This window comes from Rutilus rutilus, assembly GCF_951802725.1.
Source record: "Rutilus rutilus genome assembly, chromosome: 8".
In the NCBI taxonomy this organism is placed as follows: Eukaryota; Metazoa; Chordata; class Actinopteri; order Cypriniformes; family Leuciscidae; genus Rutilus; species Rutilus rutilus.
The window spans coordinates 42,123,344-42,149,026 of record NC_140222.1 but is presented as its reverse complement, the minus strand read 5'-3'; the positions used below and the strand labels follow the sequence as shown (position 1 = coordinate 42,149,026).

The 25,683-nt window shown below is 39.9% G+C and overlaps 1 protein-coding gene across 4 annotated transcripts in view; it reads right to left on the bottom strand.

The window, feature by feature from the left end:
- Positions 1-25,683, bottom strand: part of LOC311296291 (phosphofurin acidic cluster sorting protein 2) — a 69,082-nt gene that overhangs the window by 10,564 nt on the left and 32,835 nt on the right. For 2 of the 4 annotated variants that reach the window (XM_084417997.1, XM_084417999.1), the window contains exons 4-18: positions 24,778-24,903; positions 22,387-22,549; positions 21,307-21,398; positions 20,324-20,407; positions 19,277-19,336; positions 16,277-16,425; positions 15,309-15,402; positions 14,738-14,824; positions 12,755-12,876; positions 9,076-9,214; positions 8,879-8,983; positions 4,832-4,938; positions 4,561-4,715; positions 3,143-3,253; positions 2,951-3,053 (exon numbers count right to left, since the gene is read on the bottom strand). In XM_084417997.1, coding sequence (XP_084274123.1) covers positions 2,951-3,053; positions 3,143-3,253; positions 4,561-4,715; positions 4,832-4,938; positions 8,879-8,983; positions 9,076-9,214; positions 12,755-12,876; positions 14,738-14,824; positions 15,309-15,402; positions 16,277-16,425; positions 19,277-19,336; positions 20,324-20,407; positions 21,307-21,398; positions 22,387-22,549; positions 24,778-24,903 — 1,697 coding nt within the window. The remainder of the gene's footprint in view (positions 1-2,950; positions 3,054-3,142; positions 3,254-4,560; positions 4,716-4,831; positions 4,939-8,878; positions 8,984-9,075; positions 9,215-12,754; positions 12,877-14,737; positions 14,825-15,308; positions 15,403-16,276; positions 16,426-19,276; positions 19,337-20,323; positions 20,408-21,306; positions 21,399-22,386; positions 22,550-24,777; positions 24,904-25,683) is intronic. The other 2 variants (XM_084417998.1, XM_084418000.1) reach the window with 1 other exon arrangement.

The following is a 25,683-nucleotide window of genomic DNA, read 5'->3' as shown; positions in this document are numbered from 1 at the left end:
GTTGCTGTTTGAGCATGAAAAAGCTCTGCAAAGTTACAAAGCGCGAAGTCCCTCCAGCGGGAGTTCTTCTCTATATCAGTGTCACTGTTTCTGAACTCCATTGTAGTCTTGAGGCACAATATCCCTCATTTTAATAATTCATACGCAGAATAAAGGGGCGGGGCCTGATTGAGTTAGTTAGTAGTGTGTTAAACTGGTGGTTGTGGTAAGAGGCGAGACATTTCCCAAACACACTGGAAGTGCTCGACCAATCACAACACACTGCTCCAGCCGACCAATCAGAGCACAGTGTGCTTTTCAGGAGGAGGGGCTTCAAAGAGACAGGAACTAAACAGAGCGTTACTGACAGACTGGGAAAAGAGGAGCTGCAACAATGGAGAATATGGGGAAAATAATTGTTTTTGAACATTTAAGCATGAAAACCTATTCTAGTAGAGCCCAATAACAAAATCAAGACTTTGTAAAAGGGCATAATATGACCTCTTTACATAAAATACAATGTTTTTCTTTTAAATTTGGGGTGAAATCTGACCTGGATCATTTTTCTTGATAATTTTTGTAAGATTGAAGGTTAGCTCACCCAAAAATGAAAATTCTGTAATTAATTACTCACCCTCATGTCGTTCCCAACCCATAAGACTTTCGTTCATCTTCGAAACACAAATGAAGATCCTTTTGAGGATATCTGAGAGCTTTCTGTCTCGCCATTGACAGCTAATTCATATGAATTGAGCAGTTTGGTCCACATTTTCTGAAGAGACTCGATCGCTTTATATGATGAACAGAATTTAGGCTTTTATTCACATTTAAACATTGATCAGCGAACATAAACAGAATCTCAACCAAACTTGTTTGATGCACGAGAATGAACCTCATTGGTTCTTGAGAAGCTCAAACGTGCTGCGTAACACGAGAATGAACCTCATTGGTTCTTGCAGAAGCTCAAACGTGCTGCGTAACACGAGAATGAACCTCATTGGTTCTTGCAGAAGCTCAAACGTGCGTAACACAAGAATGAACCTCATTGGTTCTTGAGAAGCTCAAACGTGCTGCGAAACATGAGAATGAACCTCATTGGTTCTTGCAGAAGCTCAAACGTGCTGCGTAACACGAGAATGAACCTCATTGGTTCTTGAGAAGCTCAAACGTGCTGCGAAACATGAGAATGAACCTCATTGGTTCTTGCAGAAGCTCAAACGTGCTGCGTAACACGAGAATGAACCTCATTGGTTCTTGCTGAAGCTCAAACGTGCTGCGTAACACGAGAATGAACCTCATTGGTTCTTGAGAAGCTCAAACGTGCTGCGAAACACGAGAATGAACCTCATTGGTTCTTGCTGAAGCTCAAACGTGCTGCGTAACACGAGAATGAACCTCATTGGTTCTTGCTGAAGCTCAAACGTGCTGCGTAACACGAGAATGAACCTCATTGGTTCTTGCTGAAGCTCAAACGTTCTGCGAAACACGAGAATGAACCTCATTGGTTCTTGCTGAAGCTCAAACGTTCTGCGAAACACGAGAATGAACCTCATTGGTTCTTGCTGAAGCTCAAACGTTCTGCGAAACACGAGAATGAACCTCATTGGTTCTTGCAGAAGCTCAAACGTTCTGCGTAACACGAGAATGAACCTCATTGGTTCTTGCTGAAGCTCAAACGTTCTGCGAAACACGAGAATGAACCTCATTGGTTCTTGCAGAAGCTCAAACGTGCTGCGTAACACGAGAATGAACCTCATTGGTTCTTGCTGAAGCTCAAACGTTCTGCGAAACACGAGAATGAACCTCATTGGTTCTTGCTGAAGCCCAAACGTTCTGCGTAACACGAGAATGAACCTCATTGGTTCTTGCAGAAGCTCAAACGTGCTGCGTAACACGAGAATGAACCTCATTGGTTCTTGCTGAAGCTCAAACGTTCTGCGAAACACGAGAATGAACCTCATTGGTTCTTGCTGAAGCTCAAACGTTCTGCGTAACACGAGAATGAACCTCATTGGTTCTTGCAGAAGCTCAAACGTTCTGCGAAACACGAGAATGAACCTCATTGGTTCTTGCTGAAGCTCAAACGTTCTGCGTAACACGAGAATGAACCTCATTGGTTCTTGCAGAAGCTCAAACGTTCTGCGTAACACGAGAATGAACCTCATTGGTTCTTGCTGAAGCTCAAACGTTCTGCGAAACACGAGAATGAACCTCATTGGTTCTTGCTGAAGCCCAAACGTTCTGCGTAACACGAGAATGAACCTCATTGGTTCTTGCAGAAGCTCAAACGTGCTGCGTAACACGAGAATGAACCTCATTGGTTCTTGCTGAAGCTCAAACGTTCTGCGAAACACGAGAATGAACCTCATTGGTTCTTGCTGAAGCTCAAACGTTCTGCGTAACACGAGAATGAACCTCATTGGTTCTTGCTGAAGCTCAAACGTGCTGCGTAACACGAGAATGAACCTCATTGGTTCTTGCTGAAGCTCAAACGTGCTGCGAAACACGAGAATGAACCTCATTGGTTCTTGTGGAAGTTCAAAGTGAGCTGATGAATGTTTATATGTGAATAAAAGCCTAAATTCAGTCTGTTCATCATATAAAGCAATCGAGTCTCTTCAGAAAATTTGGACTAAACTGCTCAATTCATATGAATTAGTTTTATGTTCTCTTTATGAACTTTTTGAAGAGTACAGAAAGTTCTAAGATTTCATCAAAAAGACCTTCATTTGTGTTCCGAAGATAAATGAAAGTCTGATGGGTTTGGGAAGACATGAGGGTGAGTAATTAATGACAGAATTGTCATGTTTGAGTAAACTATCCCTTTAACTCTTTACATCATCATGGAAACAAATTTTATACAACTGTGTTTTGGCTAGATGGTGAATAAACAAAGTACATTTAAGCATCACACATACCTCACATTTACATCATTAATTAGTTCTTCACACACACACATGCAAGACAATACCTTTTTTGTTTATAGGTAAGCATTGCTTCAGAAATAGGGAACTGGTGGGAGAGATTCGCTCCAGCCAGATACTGTGAGACGCGTCCGGCCACATCAATATTATCTGTGGACATTTTCAAACACCACACGCTTTACGGCACAGCATCAAATCAGACAATAAAGGCATCAAATCATATTAGCAGACGCTCTAACCTGAAGTGGGAGCTTCTAACCTCCCGAAAATGTCCCGCCATCCTGCGTCCATGAAGATGTTACAGAACTTACTGTCAAATGTTGAGATGTATTTGGCCAGTGGATGACAACCTTTGAAAAACAAAGTACATTTTGCTCATATTGAAGAAATACCACATAATAAAAGGATTGTCTTTCACATCTGACCAAAGTCCAAAATAAACACCTGCTAAGCACCAGATATGACTACAAACTGGCTTTGGCCCATAAATAATATCACCCGCTGGGTGGAAACTCTATTATGAACATAATACAGGGTTTAATTGAATCCTCCCATTAAGCTGTGAAAACTAAAATAATGAAAAAACGGTCACGTTTTTCTGACATATACAGTTTTACTGAAAAAAAGCAGCTATACAAATACATATTTTTAACATATGATAGAATATATAGAAAATTTGATTAAAAAAAATACACTACTGTGTATTTATAATAATTATGAATGTTTTAATGTGTTTGAATTTAAATGTTTGTCTCTTCTGCTCACCAAGGCTGCCTTTCTTTGATCAAACATAAAACAGTAATACAGTAAAATATTATTACAATTTAAAATAGCTGTTTTCTATGTGAATATTGTCACAGTTCTGTTCAGTTAGTTTCATTTTCACTGACTTTTAGTTTGTGTTTCTCAGTCACATGTTCTCCTTTGTCTTAGTTTCCCACCACTCGTTTGTATCCTTGGTTACCGTCATTATGAGTTATGTGTTTCAGCTGTGTTTGATTTATCATCTCGTTTGTGTTTGCTTTAATAGTTGTACCCTCACAATCACTCTTTGTCCGGTCATGTCTATGTTAGAGGTTGTTTTGTTTGTTTGCCTGCCTGTTTGGATTGCCTTTGAAGTGGATTATTAAAGGCTTTTGAAACTTGATCATCATCATCATCATCATCATCATCATCTTCTTGTTCTTCCTTCAACCTTGTGTGACATATAGTAAATTGTAATCAAATGTGATCAAAGCTGAATTTTCTGCATCATTACTTGTTTTCAGTCACATTATCCTTTAGAAATCATTCTAATATGATGATTTGTTTTTTCCACCAAAAATATGAAGCAGCATCAACACTGATAATAATCAGAAATGTTTCTTGAGCACCAAATCATCATATTAGAGTGATTTCTGAAGGATCGTGTGACACTGAAGACTGGAGTAATGATGCTGAAAATTCAGCTTTGTGATAATTGTGATAATATTTCGCAATATTGCTGTTTTTACTGTGTTCTCGATCAAATAAATGCAGCCTTGGTGAGCAGAAGAGACTTCTTTCAAAAGCTCTAACTTTTGACAGGTAGTGTATGTTTCTGAGAGGAATTTTAAGCGTTATGTATATTTTTGAGAGTTAATTTTGCGGCGTGCTTCAGATGCTTTATTCTGCTTACCGACAGGAATGACCAGGAAACGAATGTAGCTCAACCAATCAGGCGTCTTGTTGGCGAGTTGCTCCACAAAGCAGCGTAGGACCGTGCTGAGGTAACTCTGGTCGCCCGCCACTGCCACTTTAATGGTTGGTGGAGTTTGTGCATTACAGTTGCAGCTGTATGAGATTTACAAAATCAGTTCTCACTAAGACAAAATAAAAACTTCTAATAAAGCAAGCTAGGGTTTATTCTTGTGTTGGGAGTGGACAGTGAGGAATTTGAGTGGCCTTACAATCGTTGAATCCTGGTGACGATGGTGTTGAAGGCGGCCTGAACGTCTGCGGGGGAAACGGTGGACACAATAGGCTGCTTGTGCTCCTGAAGAATCTCATTCAAATACTGCCACAGAAACACAGGTCACAGGTCAGAGAGCAGCACGAGGGGAATTGTGAGGATGGCAAAAAAGAAACAAGTTATGAGGACTGCGATGTACATAATGGCTATTCCAGCGGTACACGTCTGCCTCAGGGAAAGACAAATGTCCAAATAAATCCAAACAGACAAGACAAGTGATAAAAACACTTTGTGTCCCCAGGTTAATGCGTCAGCCCTGTTACCACCATAACCAGCTCTTATTAAAATAATGTACGAGTCAATAAATCAAACAGTGAACTCTGGGACAAGCAAATCAAGTCTCCTCTTTTCTGTTTTTAGTATTATGTAATCACACGTATGTGTCACGCATTGGCAAAGCGTGATGAAGGTAACAGGTCGGACGAGGAAGATGAATACAAAAAAGACTTTATTAACAGAAGGATAAACTGTAACCAAACTTAGCAAACACAAATGAAAACAGAAACACAGGCAATACCAGGTGAAAACAAAGATGATTGGCTAAACACAGGTGTTATAAACAAGGAAACTGATGTACTATATATATATATGTCACACTCAGGTTGAGGGAGAAGATTAGATGTGGCAAGCGGATCGATTAGATGTGGCAAGCGGATCTATTAGCAGCTTAACTTTAATTAAACAACACAAGAGAGCAGGGATAAACAAGAATCATGTACCAGTGTGTACTCAAACACAACCAACACCAGACAATGAACACAGAGAACTGAAGGTCTTATATACACAAGATAACAAACTCTGTGCACTAATTAATAATGTAATGAATAACCATGACCTCAAAGGATGAGCGGAAACACAGGACACAAAGAAAAGCAAACTAAAAGTCTTTGAAAACTAAACCAAAACAGACTTAACGTGACATTACTCCTCCCCTCCGGAGGGTGGCTCCTGACCCCGTAAATTATAAAATGAGTTCAGGGGAGTGGAGGAGCAGAGGATCTCCATGTAGCAGCAGAAGACCACCACAGCAGAGCATACGAGACTAAAGATCCCCATGGCGGAACCGATGGTGGGAGGAGCCAGGGTGGAGTTGGCAGTCCGAAAGCCAATGGTGGAGCCCGGAGAACTAGAGACCCAGGCGCAGCTGAGGAGATGGAGAGACCTGACGACACCATATGTTCAGGAGGCCAGGGCAGAACTGCAGTGACGAGCAGCTGAGGAGATGGAGAGACCTAAAGACACGGTAGGTTTAGGGTTTCAGTGTACTGAGGCGGAGCTGATGCCACCAAGGACCAAGATGAGCTGGAGGGAAGGTAGAGCCCACAGAGCCGAAGGGGTGGAGGGAAGAAGCGCAGCTGGTGTCCCGGAAGTCCGGGGCACAGGCAGAGTGATGTCTGACCCAGGTGAAGCCAGAGGGACGAGGAAGCCCGGTGGAGCCGCAAAGACGGCGGTCTCTGGTGGAGCTGAGGGGGTGAGGAGCCAAGGTGGAGCAGCGAGGACAGCGTTCCCTGGTGGAGTTGAGGGGGCAGTGAGCCAAGGCGGAGCCAGAGGGACGAGGAAGCCTGGTGGAGCCATGAGGACAGCGGTCCCTGGTGGAGCTGAGGGGGTGAGGAGCCAAGGTGGAGCAGCGAGGACGGCGTTCCCTGGTGAAGTTGAGGGGGTAAGGAGCCAAGGTGGAGCCAGAGGGACGAGGCAGCCTGGTGTAGCCATGAGGACGGCAGTCCCTGGTGGAGCTGAGGGGGTGAGGAGACAAAGTGGAGCCAGAGGGACGAGGAAGCCTGGTGGAGCCATGAGGACGGCCTTCCCTGGTGGAGTTGAGGAGTCATGGAGCCAAGGTGGAGCCAGAGGGACGAGGAAGCCTGGTGAAGCCATGAGGACGGCGGTCCCTGGTGGAGCTGAGGGGGTGAGGAGCCAAGGTGGAGCAGCGAGGACGGTGTTCCCTGGTGGAGCTGATGGGGCGAGGAGCCAAGGTGAAGCCAGAGGGGACGAGGAAGCCTGGTGAAGCCGGGAGGACGGCGAACGCTGGTGGAGCTGAGGGGGCAAGGAGCCAAGGTGGAGCCAGAGGGACGAGGAAGCCTGGTGGAGCCACGAGGACGGCGGTCCCTTGTGGAGCTGAGGGGGCGAGGAGCCAAGGTGGAGCAGCGAGAACTTCCTTTCCACGAGGAAGCCGCGAGGACAGCGGTCCCTCATGGAGCTGAGGGGGCGAGGAGCCAAGGTGGAGCCGACTGGTCGATGGTTCGAGGTGGAGTTAAGGGCCTGATGGTCCGAGGCACAGCCAGGGAATCCATTTGCCACAGCATAGCTGGTGCACGTAAGACCCTATGTGGATACGAATTGCAGGGTAGAGTCAACAGAGGAGGAGAAGAGGGACTGGAGGGAGCCAGCGAAGGCGGGGCCGAAGGACTGACTGGTTTAGGCAGAGGAGGGCGATGAACACTTAACGCTAAGTGATGAAACTGACTGGGATCAGCGGAGGAAGATCGTCCTCATCTAGCTCGGCTAAAACTTCCACTGGCACATTTGTAGAAGTTGGCTCAGACACCTGGTCAGACTGGGCGGCAGTCTACGACTCGGGGACGGGCGTAGCTGCAGGTTTTGGCTTTGTTGCAGGCATAGGCTCTGGCATAGGGTCCGTGGTGGGCATTGATACTGGCTCCAGATCTGCGGTGGGTAAATACTTGTTCTCTGTTGGTGGACGTGGGTTCCGGTTCTGCGGGAATTGTGATGGACGAGAACATCATGGGGTAAGTACATTGCAAACACTGTAGAATGGCCTCTCTCCAAGTTCCTCTCTTAAAGTCAGGTAAGTTCAGGGGGCTGCAATAGTTCACCCCAATCCAAAACAATGATTTAAATAATCCAATATAGGGAGATCTTCACGGGCAAGGGAGAAGAAGTCTGCTGCTCGATCCATATTCTTTCTGTTAGTCTAGTGTTCTGTCACACTCGGGTTGAGGGAGAAGATGAGACGTGGCAAGCGGATGTATTAGCAGCTTAACTTTAATTAAACAACACAAGAGAGGAGTAATGAACGAGAATCACAAAACAGTGTGTACTCAAACACAACCAACACCAGATAATGAACACAGAGAACTGAAGGTCTTATATACACAAGATAATGAACTCTGTGCACTTATTAATAACATAATGAATATCCATGATAACAAAGGATGAGTGGGAACACAGAACACAAAGAAAAGCAAACTAAATGTATTTGACAACAAAACCAGAACATAAATATAAACACATACACACACACACATACTATATATATATAATTTAATAAGCATATATAAAATGGAATGAATATATATCTGAACCATGTTACCATGACGATATAAAGAACAAATGATTATTGAAAACTGGAAATTTGTAGAAAGATTATCATTAAATTATCTTTAAAAGTAGCTTAGTTATTTAGTTATTGCTAAATAACCTGTCAAAATTAACTGACGTTAAAAGTCGGAAGTGGAATAGACTAGTTGATTCCTCATTCAACTAGAAAGAAAAAACACTACTAAACACTAACATATAACATTAACACACTAATTCACTACAAAATTGGCTAAATATCTTTCAAATTGGATTTAAAAATCACCTGTTTTTGGAATAACCCTAAAATACACACAAAATAATATTTTTAATTGGTATTTTTGTTTTGTTAAAAACATTAAATAAATTTTTACAAAACGTCGAAACAAGATACATTTCACTGAGATGCAAAATTACAAAAACATATTCGGAACACAATGTACCAAATTTAGTAAGGATCACACTTTAAACTAAACAAATAAATGCCATCAGGGTAAGAATAATAAACTTATTTCAAGATATATTCTATGAAAACAAGTCATATCTCATTACACAATTTTAATTGTCAAGTACATGTACATATTAAGGATGTTTCAGTATGTTAATTGGAAAACAAGTCCCAAATATATATATATATATACAAAAAAACAAACTCATGGTAGAAAACACGCACCTGCCCCTGCCAGTCTGTAGTGTTAATAAGGATGATATTCTCTGGCAGATGTTCGTCAGAGTTCAGGATCTGATTGAGCTGATCGTACACTGATTTCCTCGGGAGCTGCAACAAGAAGGACGTTGGGTCAGAAAACGAGAACTAAATTGTCTTTCAATATTTTCTTTGTTCTTCTACCGTCAGGCACAAACACTTACACAAACCTGTGTGATGAGTCTGGACTCTGGCGAGGTTTCGCTCTCGATGCTGCTGGTGCGGTCGCTCTGAGCTTTAGAGTTCTGCCTGTCCTTCATGGACGTGCTGCGCGGACGCCGCTGGAGCTTACTCTCTGTTTTACTGGCCAGCCAACAAGGAGAGAGACATGTTACAACTGCTGGAAGGAGAGCGGCCAAGCACATCCCTAACCCTCATAGTTCCTGCAAGACTTGTTGGACTTAAAGGAGTAGTTCACTTCAGAATTTAAATTTCCTGATAATTTACTCTCCCCCACGTCATCCAAGATGTTCATGTCTTTCTTTCTTCAGTCAAAAAGAGGTTAAGGTTTTAAGGAAAACATTCCAGGATTTTTCTCCACATAGTGACTTCAATGGGGTCCAACGGGTTGAAGGTCCAAATTGCAGTTTTCGTGCAGCTTCAAAGTCTCTACAAATAAACATTTACATACTTTTTAACCACAAATGCTCGTCGTCTTGCACTAGCTCTGCGATGCGCCACGCATTACGCAATCACGTTGAAATGACCAATCGTTTGTCTAGATAAGACTCTTATTCCTCGGCTGGGATCGAGTCGAGCTCTTTGAAGCTGCACTGAAACTGACATTTGGACCTTCAAACCATTGATAACCGTCGAAGTCCACTATATGGAGAAACATCTTAATTTATTTTCGACTGAAGAAAGAAAGACATGAACATCTTGGATGACGTGGGGGAGAGTAAATTATCAGGAAATTTAGCTGGAAAACCAAGCTAAATTCAGATGTGTCTTAGGCTGTGTTCACACTTGTAGTTCGGTTCTTTTGGTCCGGACCAAAAAAGAAAATGATAGAGTTAGGGTGTGTTCACACTTGGCATGTTTGGTTGGATTAAAACCGAACCCCGGTGCGATTGCTCTGTTAGTGCGGTTCATCTGAATAAGTGTGAACGCTGCTATCTGAACCCTGGAACACCAAACAAGCGGAGCGAGACGCTGAAAAGATGAGTCTCTCTCCACTTACAAACAAACTCTGGTGCGGTTCGACTCAAATATGAACGCAACTCGGACCAAAAACATCTAAACGAACCAAAAACAGGACGTGATGTCACAAGATGCGGCCCTAAAATGGACAGAATGCTCGCGCATATCGTTTTTTCTCGTCATAGTCGCGATGTTGCCCGTCACAGTTCAGTACAGGATCAGAACAGCGTCTCCTCACAGCAGATCTTCATTTCTGTGTGTGACGGAGGGATTCCTGCCGCTGTTTTGACTTCTTTACACATTTTATAAGCTCTTGAAGAGTTCCCAGCTGGTCAAAATACCATCATATGTAGCTACGCACACACAAGTTCATTTAGCCCAGAACACAGCATCGCTTTGGATGTTCGATGAATTCCAGTGCGAAATAGACATAATGAAAGTCGACCAGTTGGGTTGTGTATGTATCCTTATGCCTTTAGTTTCGGTATCTTTAGGTTCGGTGTTAAAATGCCAATGTGAACGCTAAGCGGACCAGGAGGACCAAACAAACCAAGCCAAGCGAACCAAACCTGCCAAGTGTGAACACACCCTTAGATCATGGAAACTGGTTTCTAGATGGTCCAAACTGGTTTAGGTGGAATAAATGTAGAGTATTCAACTCATAGATGAAGGACGCTTGCTGCTTCCAGTTGTCTTTTCAGCCTGAACTAAGTACAGTAGCTCTATAACACACGGTTTGTGGCATCTTCTGCCTCCCGAGGCTCAACAAAAGAAGCTCAAAAGAGGCGAATCGTTGATGCGCTGCTGCGTTCCAGATTCACTAAAGTGTCTGTGAGCCCCTCGCTCGGGGACTGAGTCTTAATGAGCTCATTAGCCAATGCAAACACACACATATGCCATCTAACAGAGGCCCGTGAGAACAACCGGCTAGAAAACGACATGGAAGAACAAACGTGATGGACCACTAGAGAAACATAACAGATGGCTGTTTCTTCAACTCAGCGCTTTCTGTCCTGTGGACTTTCAGAAAATAAACTTGCTTAAAACGTACTTTTCACATTGTTTTTTTTGTTTTTTCAAGTCAGCATGAAATGACAATTCACCCTGTCTATTTTCTAAATGCATGTTATTGAGCTTGTTGTGAACGATTCACGAATTTGGCCTTGTTATTTTTCATTCAAAAATGACAGACTTCTCTCAGGTGATGTACGTAGGACTTCTCCAATCACTGTGTTTGCTTAAACCCCGCCCCCTACTTACAATCGACTGCAAACTTGCATTCAGCTGATTTGCTTCCATCCAATCAAAAATAGCCAACTATTTTCAATAGAAAGTAGCTGAAGCATGCTCAAAAAGTCGCTAAATGTCGCTAGATGATGTAATGGTTGCACTTTACATCTGTTTTCTCACCTAATCTGTGCTCACATACTGTCATTTTCTCAATTACTCAATGATATATTTTCTGTCAGACAACAGAATGTGTCTGATATAATGAATGACTTGTTACCCAGCAATCCAAAAAGTCGCCAGATTCGTCACTAGTCGCTTTTTTGAGGAAGAAAAAGTCGACAGGGGTTTGAAAAGTCACTAATCTAGTCGCTAAATTGGCTTCACTTAATGTCTAATGTATCTAGAAAAGATACTTAATTTGTCTACTAATGATGCTCACCTTTATCTTGGCAAAAAATGTTGTTCAGGGTAATTTGTGAAAATTTGTATATATATTAATATAAATCATTTTCACATAATAAATATTGGTTTATGTCTGTTTCACAGATTATTCAGATTTTGATAGTTTAAAAAATAACTTTTTATGATGATTTTTTAAGGACATGTTTAAAGTCTAAACAATTAATTATTTTATTTGTATAAATAAAAAAGTCCTTTATATAACCAAAGAAATAAAAGAGTTAGTTCACCTCATTTTATTTCAACCCCATAAGACTTTGGTTTGTCTTCAAAACACAAAAGAAGATATTTTTGAAGATATTTATATCCTGCTTTTGGTCATTTTCACAAAATTGTCATGGCCCGCAGAATATTTCAAAAGATATATCAAATATATCAAAAGAAACATGTTTTTGTTTTTATAAACACTTGAAAGTGGGAAAGTTTCATTAAAAAAAGTAAAATTTTGAGCAAAAAGCTGAGAAAATCACATTTTTATCAAAGATTACATCCAGATGGGATTCAGAACGCTGATCAAAACACAGATGGAGTAGATCGAGCCCATCGACACCCCCAAAGCTTCACAACCACCAAAACTGTGATGCTTCAGAAAGTTCATAAACACATTGAAAAAGTAAAAGAATCCAAGGCTTTTGAAGAGATATGATCGCTTTATATGACAGATTTAATGAAGGCTTTTCTTCATATATAAACATTGATCAATGCACATGAACAGAGCATATCAAATATGGTAAACGGAAGCAAACAAACCTAATCTGTATTTCGAAGATGAATGAAAGTCTTGCTTTGAGGGTGAGTGAATCATTTTCGGGTGAACGAACCCTTAAATACACAGTAAATGAACCCCTGGCACATAAAAATGCCTGTAGTTACAGAAACATCCACGTGCGGGCACATCCGGAGGGGCTATTCTTTAATTCGGCGGTGAAGACTAGCGCCTACGGGGCTGTGTGAGAGGTTGTGATGTGAAACAGATGGAAAAGGAGAGCAGGAAGGCGAGAGTGTGTGTGTTACCTAGGCGACATGAGCGTCTGCGACTCGGTCTTGCAGAGCTTGCCCACCGTTCCTGCTAGCTTCTCTGCGCTGGCGTCCCAGCTCATGTTGGCGTCACATGTCGCCTCGTCCTCCACCAGCTCCTGCGCGCAGAGACAAACATCAGCCGGGAACACGCATCACTCTCTTCAAGGGCTCGCACGGCCACGGGAATCATCATGTTGCCGTGGAGACGGCCACTTAGCCACAAAGCAGAATCGTGGTGTGTCTGAAAGAGTGTGTGTGTGTGTGTATGTGTGACTTCCACACACTATACTGTTATAACTGATTAAGTGTGTGACACAGACCGTAGCCTTGAATTATCAGCAGTCAGTGCACAAAAACAGAAAAACAGCACAGCCCTCATGAAAGAAGGATGGAGCGCTGGATTTTGTCATTGTTTGAAGAAAATGTTTGAAATATGTCTGATGTATTGAGAAACTGTGGCCCTGCAGCCCTGGCTTGTACAGGTGATTCATTGGGTCAAATAAAACCTGCTTTACTGACGCTACTTTTTAACCTTTTAATGCGTTATTCATCGTGTTAACTTTGACAGCCCTAAATTCAACACAAGAGATTTTCGTCTCACACAGTATGCTATCTTGCACCCAGCGCAATTGACTTTGTACACCGACGCATGTATCATTCCTATTCTGCACCCGACGCACAGCGGACTTTTCCCTCCACAGACGCACGCCGGTAAACTAGGGAATGAACTTGCGCTCCTGGAGGCGGTTCAGCGAAAAGAGGAGGCGTGTTCCGGCGCAAGCGTTCCCTGGTGCTATTTTGCAGTTTCAGAAAACAATTCCGCCACAGACCAGGAGAAACCTAGTCTAAAGTCAGTGCGTTATTCAGATGCTATTTTAAGTAGTTTTCATTTTTGCAAATCATACATAATTACAAGGAAAAATATTCCACACGAGGGAAATCATTGTGGTGTCCATGAAGATGTGAAAAAATAGGCATAAATCTAGCTTACACATTTACCCAAATGATTATACGCCTGTTTAACCGAAGCTAATCTGGGTGTGTTTCTCCATCCCCAATCTCACTTCTCTGTGTTTTACGGCCCTGACGAGAACGTCGGTCTCCTCGGATGTGAACCGCTCCTGGCGTGCGTCTGGCAAATCCGCCATTATAATAGCAATCCGCCATGGAACAAGCGCGCCTGCTCTTAAAGGGAATGTGAGATGACGCTCTGATTGGTTTATTTCACGTTACGCCCAAACCACACCTATGAGTAATGAAGCTACTTCAGACCAACCCATTTTAGTCATTTATCCCGCCGGTATAATAGCAACAGCGCCCGAGATCCGCCCACAAAGTTACTTGCGTTTCAGACCGTTAAAATAGGGCCCTATGAGTTATTTTCTCCTTCTTTTGATTGACAGGATATAAACGACAATGATCATTGGTCGTTTTTAAACAATCGGTCAATGGACGATTATATTATATTATATTATATTATACTTTTACAAAATGCCTATGGGGAAAATATATAATATAAACATATATAAATATACACTGTAAAAGATAATCCTGTAAAGAACGGTAAACTCCCTGCAGCTGTGGTTGCAAGCATCATACTGTAAAAATACAGTGTGTTACTGTTTATGAAATTAACAGCTAAATACCGTTTTGTCGGATACAGCTCTATGCTGTTAAATTACAGTTTTATACTGTAGGTGACAAAACGGTATTTAGCTGTTAATTTCATAAACAGTAACACACCGTATTTTTACAGTATGATGCTGGCAACCACAGCTGCCAGGAGTTTACCGGGTTTTTTTACAGGATTATTTTTTTACAGTGAATATAATGCATAAATATATACATATATAAAATTATACATTTTGTAAATACATTATGTGCATAAATTATTATTTTTCATTAGAGAACGACTGAAACTAGCACCTCTGTGTGCCTAAAATGCTGAACATTATTAATACAGAAATTGTTACTGACCGCAGCGGCGGAGTCCAACACTGTCGGGTCATCCGGATATCGTCCACACACTGCTCTGTTCTTGTCCACTGTTAACAGATCACCAGTCTGCACACACACACACACACACACATGGTCATGCTTCATGGGAATAGGTGCTCACTCCTGAACTCTTTGAGACTTTATCAGTTTGAATTCGGACTGATTTGTGGCTTCTACAGAAGAATATATTATGTGTCTGTGTCTAAGAGTTTACACATTGCCATACAAAAAAAAAAAAAACAATCCTATGGAGACAATGAATGGGATTACAATATTTTCTGATGAAGGCAATAAGTACTTACTACTTATTTTGTCAAAATCGAGTCATGAGATAAATGGGTCTATTAGACTATGATCTGTCCATTAACAGATGGATTTGGCTTGACTTTGCTCAGATTTAGAAAGAAAAAGTGTAAAAATGTGTATAAAATCTACCAAAATATAAAAATAAGACATATTTCTCAGTTTCAGTGTTGGCGTGTACTGTTTAGCCTTTGTAGGGCAGAATAATAGTATAATTGGAGTGTGTGTGTGTGTGTGTGAGACGTACAGTGGCGGGCGGCTCTCTCGGTTGGCTCTTCTGACTGTGCAAACTGCCGATCTCCGTCTGTGAGCTGGAGTGAGACATTCCCTCAAAGAACGGCCTTGAGTGGAAAACATACACACGTTTACAATATAAAAACACTCTAAAAGCCAAAAGCTGGGTTTCATGGTCAGCGATGCAGTATCAGTCAAGTGCTTACACTGTCTGGAAGGCATTCATTTTCAGTGAGACAGTCAATGAGACAGTTGGCGATGTTCATTGAAATCGTAAATCTTGCTCAAACACTTTCTCATTTTTGTGTTTGATATGCATCACTATGATCAAAGACTTTAGATGTGCAAAGACTCATATTGCTATGAATGGGAGAAAGTGCAACGTGCAATATGGCGGAATAAGTCCCGCCTTCTGAATAAAAAAGCCAATCACCAATTGACCCTTCGCAGGGAGTTTGATTGACAGCCGATCTGCCGATCATAATCCGCCATCCGCCGAATCCGCCATTTTTGTTCAGGAGAGTTAGTAGATTAACGTTGGAGGATTTGAACTTGAAAAACACGGTGTGTACTGACGTCTTTCCGCGGTTAAAACAACATTCCCTCTGATGTTCGTTCATGTTTATTTGATGCTATAAATGAACTAGAAGGAAGAGATGATCGATTCTGCCATTATTTGGGCATTTAGAAACTTTATGAGACAGTTGTTGTCAGATTTCATTGGTGACACTGGATCATGGGTTCAAGGAGATCATCGCCCCCTAGTGGCCAACCATTAAACTATCGAAACACTTCAAAACCGTAATGACATAACAGAGCCTCGTTTACTGAAACCACATAACTTTGACAGTTTTATACACGCACTGAATCACTGGTTCGAAAAAAATGATTTGCAAAAGGTTTTGAAGCGGCTTTCGAAAGCGACGAGAGTCGTTTCAAAGATGGCCGCCGTGTGAAATGACTTTGACTCATGACTCTTACTTTAGTTTGGGTTTGGGAGTGCTGAGAAGACTCTCGTTGTCCTCCATCTCTGGGCCGCTGTCGCTCTGGTTATAGACCTCCAGACTGTCATACAGGAGATCCAGATCTTCAACCTCCTGCGTTTGATCAACCGGATCAGAGTCCAATACCTTTTGAAGCCAGCACAACAAAAGCTAAATGTAGATATGTATAAAAAATGTAATCTCAGCTACACAAAAAAAATCTGTTTTTTTATATTATAATAAGTAATGAAAAATGATTAGAATAGCTTAATGAAATTATTTGTGTGGGAAAATGTGAAATTTTCGTCGTGAGATTCGCCCATTTAAAAAAGAAACAACAACATGTTTCGAAGAACGAAGACACTGAATGCAACCTTTCTCAGCCTGAATTTTCACAGGACAGGAGAATCACCAGTAATGACCCATTCATACTATAAAATGCTTCTCCTCAGGCAGCTAAGGCTAAAAGACAGAAAGAAGTTCCTTGTGGAAAAGAAAAGAAAAGACACACAAAGTGGAAGAGAGATGTGAAATCTTAATCCTAATAATGAGAATTTACTAGAAATTACACTATTTTGCTTCTTTTCCAGGGGCCGTATTCACAAAGAATTTTAAGGCTAAAAGTAGCTCCTAACTGGCGAATTTAGGAGCAACTCCTAAAAATAATGGGCGTGTCTCTCGTAACTTTAGGACTCCTAATTTTTTTGACTAAGAGTAATTCACAAAGCATTTTAGCCCTAAAAGTAGCACCTAAGCCTGGGACAGCTTAAAAGAAGTCGAGAGGACTCCTAACTCACTAAGACCTTCACAAACCGCTTTTTGTGGCTTTTCACGTTGCGATGTTTTGAAATGCGTATGCGGCGGCTACAGGAGCTTCCAATCACGAGGGAACAATTTTGCATTGTAGGCATAACTAGGGATGCAATAACGCCACCAACAACAACCAAAACTAGGCTACTCATTGCATGTAAACTAATTGTAACATTTCATTGTGAATCAAATTAAAATGTTCTTCTCTTTGCAAACGTAGGCAGAGGCATATAGTGACAGATTAATTCAATAATGTTGCAAAGATATTGCATCAATCCATATGTTTCATTAGGCTACTGGCTATTTGTTTTGCCTTACTGTTTATTCATTTAGGCTATTTATTCAGTTATTCATCATCTTCCGTCCTTCGCACTACTTGTGTAGCGCACGCATTCTCAGACCTGTCACCTGTCACTCATCATCGTAGGGGAGGGGTTTGGAATCATTCCCGCGTTACAATCATCAGCCAATCAAGGTGGTCACTTCAGTCAAGCTCGTGCATGAGTAATGACGTCATCCATAGCAACGAAGACTCACTCTTAGTTTAGGAGTTGTCATTTTTCTTTACTAAGAGTAGGTCTGAAAGGCGTTGTGAATAACTTTTAAGAGAAAACTCCTAGCTAAAATCTTTTAGGGCGATTTAGGAGTACTCCTAGTGGTAAGATAAAATGCTTTGTGAATACGGCCCCTGGACGATAAAAAGTTGTTCAACAAACAAGTTAGTTCATAGCTGATCCATTCATCCTTAAGTGGACATTCTACGTTCCAGGAATTTAAAGTCTTAGAGAATCTGTCAGACTTTACGTTAGCTTTGTTTTGCTAGTGCTACACTATCCCTGCTGGAAACAAATCAGAACAATAACTTGGTTGTGATAGAATACAGCGAAACAGCACAGACTGGTTTTACCTAGTTGAGTTTGGATTTGAGTCAAATAGAAATAATAAACCGTGCATCAAATCAATGCCGTTGTGTGTTTTGCCGTGCTACGAATGGTCGTCATTTATTTCTCAATAATAATAAAAAAGAGAAACTACTGTAACTACTTCCCAACAGGAAAGCTGTGATTGGAAACTCCCCAAAGTCATTGTTTTCCATAGGTTTATGTCACAGGTGTTTTGAAATATGTTACACATTTGAGCTGAAATTGTCTGAAATCGCCCCCTATACCCTTAAATTGGCACTATTTCAGGGAACAGCCATTTGTAGTGGTGTGCGAAACCACAGCAGACGTGATCGAGTGCACTCATTCAATCCCACAATGCACCGCAGTAACGAGTTTACAAGGGATGTACACTTAATGGCCACTTAACGTCTGACCAGAAGATGGCGCCGCAACTGAATCATCCATCCATTACAAACCGCTGGTCCAATGTGGCTACAGCGTAATATCATACAGGTATAAAATCCTTTTTTAATTGGTTATTAAATTGTCTAATTAAGGTTTACACAAGCTAGTAGTTTCCATAGCAGAGTTCAGGATAAATGTTTTCATTACTACAGTTTGCTAAGTTTCAAATGATTATTAAACAGCTCAAACTATGCAAAAGCGTCAATTCACTCACTCGTGTTCATTCACTGCTTCAAGTGAACTGTTTAGTGGAGTAATGTAGGGAATAGTGAATAGGAGGTGATTTAGGACACAGTCAAAGTGAGCTATTGAACTGACAAGCTCATGTTGGCAATGCAACAAATCTGTGTCATCACCCTGAATCAGGAAGTTGCTGGACTGATAGCCAAATAAATCTGGATTATTTCCTGTAGGGCTTGGATAACCGAGTCAAGGCAAGGGGACGATCAAGTCAAAGAGTCAAACAGCTACCTACTAACAAGCTTAGACTCTAACAATGAGACTGTAAAGCTGCTTATATCTTGCCTGTGGGCTATATAAGCATGTGTGACCTAAGTCATCACGGCCTCATGTGTCCTCTCAGAGCTAAACAGTCAGTTTAGTTTTAGAAGAGATCTACATCACATCTTACACGGCAAAAATCAAAGCTCCTCTCACATTTCGGCGACTAGATCAATCATTGCTTCCCAGGACTCTTTTTATAAAGGTTGAATTTCATGGCTGAAGTGATTTTTTCGATTCAAAGCACAGAGTAGAGAGCGGAGAGTGCAGAACTTCAGGCAAACATGTACAGTATTTCTCTCTCTTGTAATTTATAAAAGACAAGAAGAAAATCTCACCTCATCAGATACTTTGAATCTCTTCAGGAGAGCAACAAACTTCTGCTTGAAATTGGGTTGCTACAGAGAGATTGAGAGAATACGGCATCAAAAACGTCTGGGCTGCGACTCAAGTTTACACTTACAAAGAAGTACATAAAACACAGTCAAATTATGGTACTTTTTTTTAAGTTAAAACAGTAAAATAGGTCAAAGCAAAAGACAAAACGAAAAATATCTGCATTTACAATTTTTGGTCACACTGTATATTGTGTCTTTAACTACTATATACTTGCATCAAAAAACTGTTAGGTGCAACAAACTCATTGTGTTCATGCTGTATAGCAAAATAACTTTGCTGGTAAGCTTAAGGATAGCTGTGGTTATATGGAAGTCGGTTTAAAGGTGGGTGGAGTAGATTCAACAGTATACAGTATGTACACAATAAGTGAAATGTATCAATGATTCATTTAAATATGAGTGCATAGCAGGTGTAGACACTTAATATAAAGTGGGTCTCAGTTTTTCATAATGTGTTTCATAATGGCAGGAGTGGAATCTACATTAGTGTTGTTCTAGTTTATGCACTGATCCTGGGTTAACACTTGTGTTCCTAATTGTGAGCTTATTTCAAGAGGATTAGAACATCACCTTCTATGACCTTCTGTGAACTAGATAACACCGAACCAAACACCAAACACCCCCTTAAGGACACAAAGCCAATCTGTCTCTGTTTCCATCTAGCTGCCTGAAGTGACTTGTGTCAAGACAATAATTCCAGGATAATAGATTGGGTCATTTAACAGTATTGCTGTGGCAATGAAGAATTCATGGTGTGTTGATGAATTTACTAGTGCTCAACCAACGTGAATTTTGTAATGGAAAGATATGCAGATACCAATAGAGATATGATATGATACAATACATAATTCAACTGAATCATATCAGTTAGCAGAACGGATATACAAAGACTTTTTTACAAATGGTGTTCCTCAGGGCTCGATTCTGGGTCCGATCATTTTCTGCAAAGTGTTCATTAAAGTGCAGAGGGAGTTTATCTGTACATACCCGGGTCATGGATGTAGTTCTAATCATTTTTCTTCTAGATTTTTTGGGCTTCCGCTGAACATCATCATCCTCATCATAAAGGTCCTAAAACAGAATTTCAGGAAATTTCGATAGATTTTATTAGGTGGCAATCCTTACTAAAGATACAAGGGCAAATTCATTAACTATGTTGGGCCATGCAAAATATTCACACTCTTATTCACTGATGACCCAGTCACCAGTCTCTAAACAATGCTATCAGCGGATGCAATTCATTTTTTAGTAAATTCTTCCCACACAGTTTTATTTCGAAATTAACATACTCTGTGTGGCGCAAACTAACACCAACAAGACCAATGATATTGACAAACTACATTCATAGTGAAATCAGGGAATTAAAGCGATAGTTCACTTTGAAATTAATTTTTGATATGTTTTAGCTTACCTCAAGGGCATCCAAGATCTCTTGAAAACAGCACATGTCCAAATGATCTGACGGCGCGGGCGGGTATAGATATATAAATAGATGTCGCCTTGGCTACTGCAGTTCATTGGAACGAAACCGTAGCCAAGGCGAGCTCTATGTATATATCTATACCCGCCCGCGCCGTCAGATCATTTGGACGTGTGCTGTGTTCAAGAGATAACAACGATATAAATACTGTTCGTTTTCTCACACAAACCGCTCGTTTCGTGTCTTAGGCCATCAATGTGTACTTATGATGGGGAATTGTTTTAATTTGGACTCTGTGCTTGTGTTTTGAGACAGTGACCATAGACCTGCATTATATGACTGACAGACAAGAACGGTTTGACCTAAAAATATCAAAATTGAAACTACTGCAGAAACAAAGACACCTACATCTTGGATGCCCTTGAGGAAAGCTAAAACATATCAAAAATTAATTTCAAAGTGAACTATCCCTTTAAGTAGAAATTCACCCCTTTTTAAAAATGTAGGGCTTTCTTAGAACAATGATAAAAACATGCTAGCTCCTCCTGACCTGGCCTTGAACAGCGTCATCGCTCGCCTCCTGCTCTGATGAGTAACTATCGTCGTCATCTTCAGAATAGTTATCCATATCTGGAGAACGGTCTGCAAAGAGACACAGACATTTAATGACCCCATGACATTTTATTGCAGCAAAGGCCTCAGACACACAGTACCATCTGACCAACAGAAAAATCCAAAGCATTAAAATGATTATTTCAAAACACGCAGCAATTTTACAGCTCCAATTTGAGAACACTTGAGCTGCTAAAGCAACTTTCCCTTTTAATGTAGCGCAGCATCAGTCACTTTCTTTTTTGTGTGTGTTTAAAGAGGATGGATGGGAGGATGTTTGGTGGGAGAGAGAGTTTCCGGGGGACGTTTATCTTTATTGCACTTAATGCACTCAAACTGCCCATTAGCATCTTATGGTCAATGTAATGACTGAACATAAACAAAGCTAATCACTGATGGAATAATGTAACTGGATACACAGGGTGGTTTGGTGTAGTGGTTAAAGATCTGGCCTTTATATGTTCCCTTCCTTCCAATTGCGGTCACATTTGTGAAATTTCGTGAGCAAGAAAGGTCCATTGTCTGTTAGATATTCAAAATCTCAATTGGAAAATCGATAACCCTTTACAATAAGGTTCATTAGTTGATGTATTTACTAACTAACAATGAGCAATCCATTTGTTACAGTACTTATTAATCTTTGTTAATGTTAGTTGATAAAAACACAGCTGTTCATTGTTTGTTCATGTTAGTTCACAGTGCATTAACTGATGTTAACAAACATAACCTTTGATTTTAATGACGTATTAGTAAATGTTGAAATTAATATTAAATATTGCAAATCCCATACCCTACCTTTAACTAACATTAATCAATGCTGTAGAAGTATTGTCCAATCTTAGTTCATTTTAACTAAAGTAGTTCACTAATGTTAATCAATGAACCTTATTGTAAAGCGAAATTCATGATTGTGTGGATTCCTGAAATCCAATTGGATTTCGCCAATGACAACACTAATTGTGACACACCTTTCGCGTCTTTTTCTATTTGAATACATTGATCCATCAGTGCGAGTCACCTGAAGCTTTGGCCTTTGTCTCTGGCTGCCCACTGCCGTCCTCCGGGTCGATAGGTTGACTGGACAGTGAATAAACACTGAGCTCTGCTGCACGCACCGGTGCTTCCTTCACGTTACTGTGGAGTCCTAAAATCTGGCCTCCATCTGTCGGGTGCTGCATCACCTTTAAACACAAACACTCTGAAATAAGTCACACGTCAACAGAGGCATCTGAACATGTAGCCTCCTTGTCCTTGTTTTTTCAGTTTCAACCACGACTCCTCTTCATCTGAAAGCCTCAGTTTTGGTCTGTTTCAAGGTTGGCATTCCTCCTCGAACTCTTGGGCTGATGAATCGCCCCCTGAGGTTTTCTATGGCGAGTCTCTCCTGAATATGATTAGCGCTGGAATCTCAGCAGAGAGGAGTTTGGAATTTGTGGGGGTGAAACTGCAGAGAATAACTTTCAGAAAGCTTCACAGATGAATATAATGTGCTCACATAAAGCCCCCCCTCCTAACACTCCTAAATAACAGACCACTTTAAGAGTATCAGTCATGAAACAAAAGAACAAGAAGAAATAGTCGCTAATGATTATGAACATGAGTTGAGAGGATCTTACAAATATAAGAGAAGGAAAATGTTGCACTCACTTTGCACTATGTAGCAATGAATATCCATACAATCGTTCAGAGAACTCAATCATATTTGCATTTTAATGAGTTAGCGAACTGATACTTTCTCACCCTTCGCAAAATCTATTGGTTTACAGTAAAGCTGTGGCTAAAGGTTTCTGTTGCAACATTTATAATGACGAAGTTGCAATTTAGTACATTTAAAATATATTAGCTTTAAAAGTAATGTTGAATAACACAATAAAGTTAAAATTGTAATAACTGTCATGTATGCTAATTTGACATTATTACAAGTGCAGTTTTTAAAAGTGTACTTAAGTGTGTTCAGAAACATAGTCATGAAAGTGACTGTCTTAAGTGGCCTTTTATTTCATTAATATTATATTATCTACAAGTACAAAAAATTTAATTAGCTGAACTTTAGAGTGCTTTTTTCACCCACTTAAGTAGGACTTAAGTTCATCTCTATATGTAATTTCATAATTACATATATATATATATATATATATATATATATATATATATATATATATATATATATATATATATATATATATATATATTTAAGCATATATATTTACATATATATACTAAATTTTTTTTTTTTTTTATGGAAAATGTCATGTAGGATGAATTCAGGTTACTTGGGAAGCAAAACAAAAGATAATTAAAACATAACGATTTAAAAGTGTACTTAAGTGTTTAGAAACAGTCATGAGAGTTTACTCTCTAAATGTATGGCCTTTTATTTCATTAATATTATATTATCTGCAAGTACAAAAAATGTAATTAGCTGAACTTTAGAGTGCTTTTTTCACCCACTTAAGTAGGACTTAAGTTCATCTCTATATGTAATTTTATAATTACATATATATATGTAAGCATATATATTTACATATATATACTAAAATTATTACTTTTATTATTACTAAATTTGTATGGAAAATGTAACGTAGGATGAATTCAGGTTAATTGGGAAGCAAAACAAAAGATAATTAAAACATAACGATTTAAAAGTGTACTTAAGTGTTTAGAAACAGTCATGAAAGTGTACTCTCTAAATGTATGGCCTTTTATTTCATTAAAATTATATTATCTGCAAGTACAAAAAATTTAATTAGCTGAACTTTAGAGTGCTTTTTTCACCCACTTAAGTAGGACTTAAGTTCATCTCTATATGTAATTTCATAATTACATATATATATATATATATATATATTTACATATATATACTAAAATAGATTTTTTTATGGAAAATGTCATGTAGGATGAATTCAGGTTACTTGGGAAGCAAAACAAAAGATAATTAAAACATAACGATTTAAAAGTGTACTTAAGTGTCATGAGAGTTTACTCTCTAAATGTATGGCCTTTTATTTCATTAATGTGATATTATCTGCAAGTACAGTTTAAAAACAAATATATATTTTAAATACACATTGCATTCAAGATGATTAACTGCACTTCTTTTTCACAAGGGGTGGCAAATATAACTATCTGCCACTACAGCCAAACAGCACTGTGGTGAGTCTATGCAGAGTGTAAATATCAGCCATTACTGTCAAAGAGCTGGCAAACCAATGGCAATGCATCACTACTAAGCTATCAGAGCATATGGCTTCTTTAATGTGTGATGTGAGAGGACAAGTATCGACATATTGACCTCACATGAAAGCTGTGAGTATGTCCCAATTTTACTACTGGTAAAGAAGGGTCAAATTCAAAGGTCACAAGTTTCAATGAACTGGACACCGGGCTCGAGTGATTCATTTGTCCGTACCTCAGCCATATTAATAACACCGACAGCCAGCGTCTTGTAGCCCAGAATAGTTCTGTTTTTATAGCGTTTCCTCCTTTGAAGCATGATCTGCAGCCGGTTGGCATCTCTCTTCAGGAAATGTGGGTACTAAAGAAAGGAAGTACGACAGTACAACAGCGATTTGGTGCATATTGTTGCTTCGTATTACATCATTTTCATCAGCAACAATGTGACAATGCTAGCACACACACTTTATTTGATGAAATCTCATATTTCCTGTCAAAACAACTCTTAAGAGCGACCTGAACCCGAGAAAGGGTTCTTGGAAGAAACAAAGGGAAAGTGGTAAGGAAGTAAACACTTCATGCAAAGACTGCGGAGTACTTAAACGTAAAAGCTTTCAGAGGAAATTATATATTCCTGCATAAATGGAATAGAATGTTTTAAGTAATTAATACATTCTTAAAGATTTTCTCTGTTAAAAATGCAACTAGATAGGGATGCGTAGTAAAAAAAAACACACAATAGAATCAAAATGATATATGAAAATATGCATATTTTTGTGGAAAAATAAAATTTACATACATAAAAACTATTTAAAACAATTTCCAAAGTAAAGGTAGTCCGACTTGATTTCTTTTTCAATTACAGTCATGTACACTGCAAGAATTTTTTTTGTCTACTTTTAATTTTTTCCTACATGTAAGAGCCTTTTTATTCTGTTATATTTTAGCCTTTATTATTGACATTTGAAGCAATAGCCGGAAGTGACAGGAGAGGAGAAAAGGGAAAGGAATCACAAGCTGGGACTTCAAGGGTAAAATGATGAAAAGATGAAAGTAAATGATGACAGAATTGACATTTTTGGGTGAAGTAACCCTTTAAGGGGCCAAGCACAAAGAAGGCACGATAAGTCATGCCAGCATG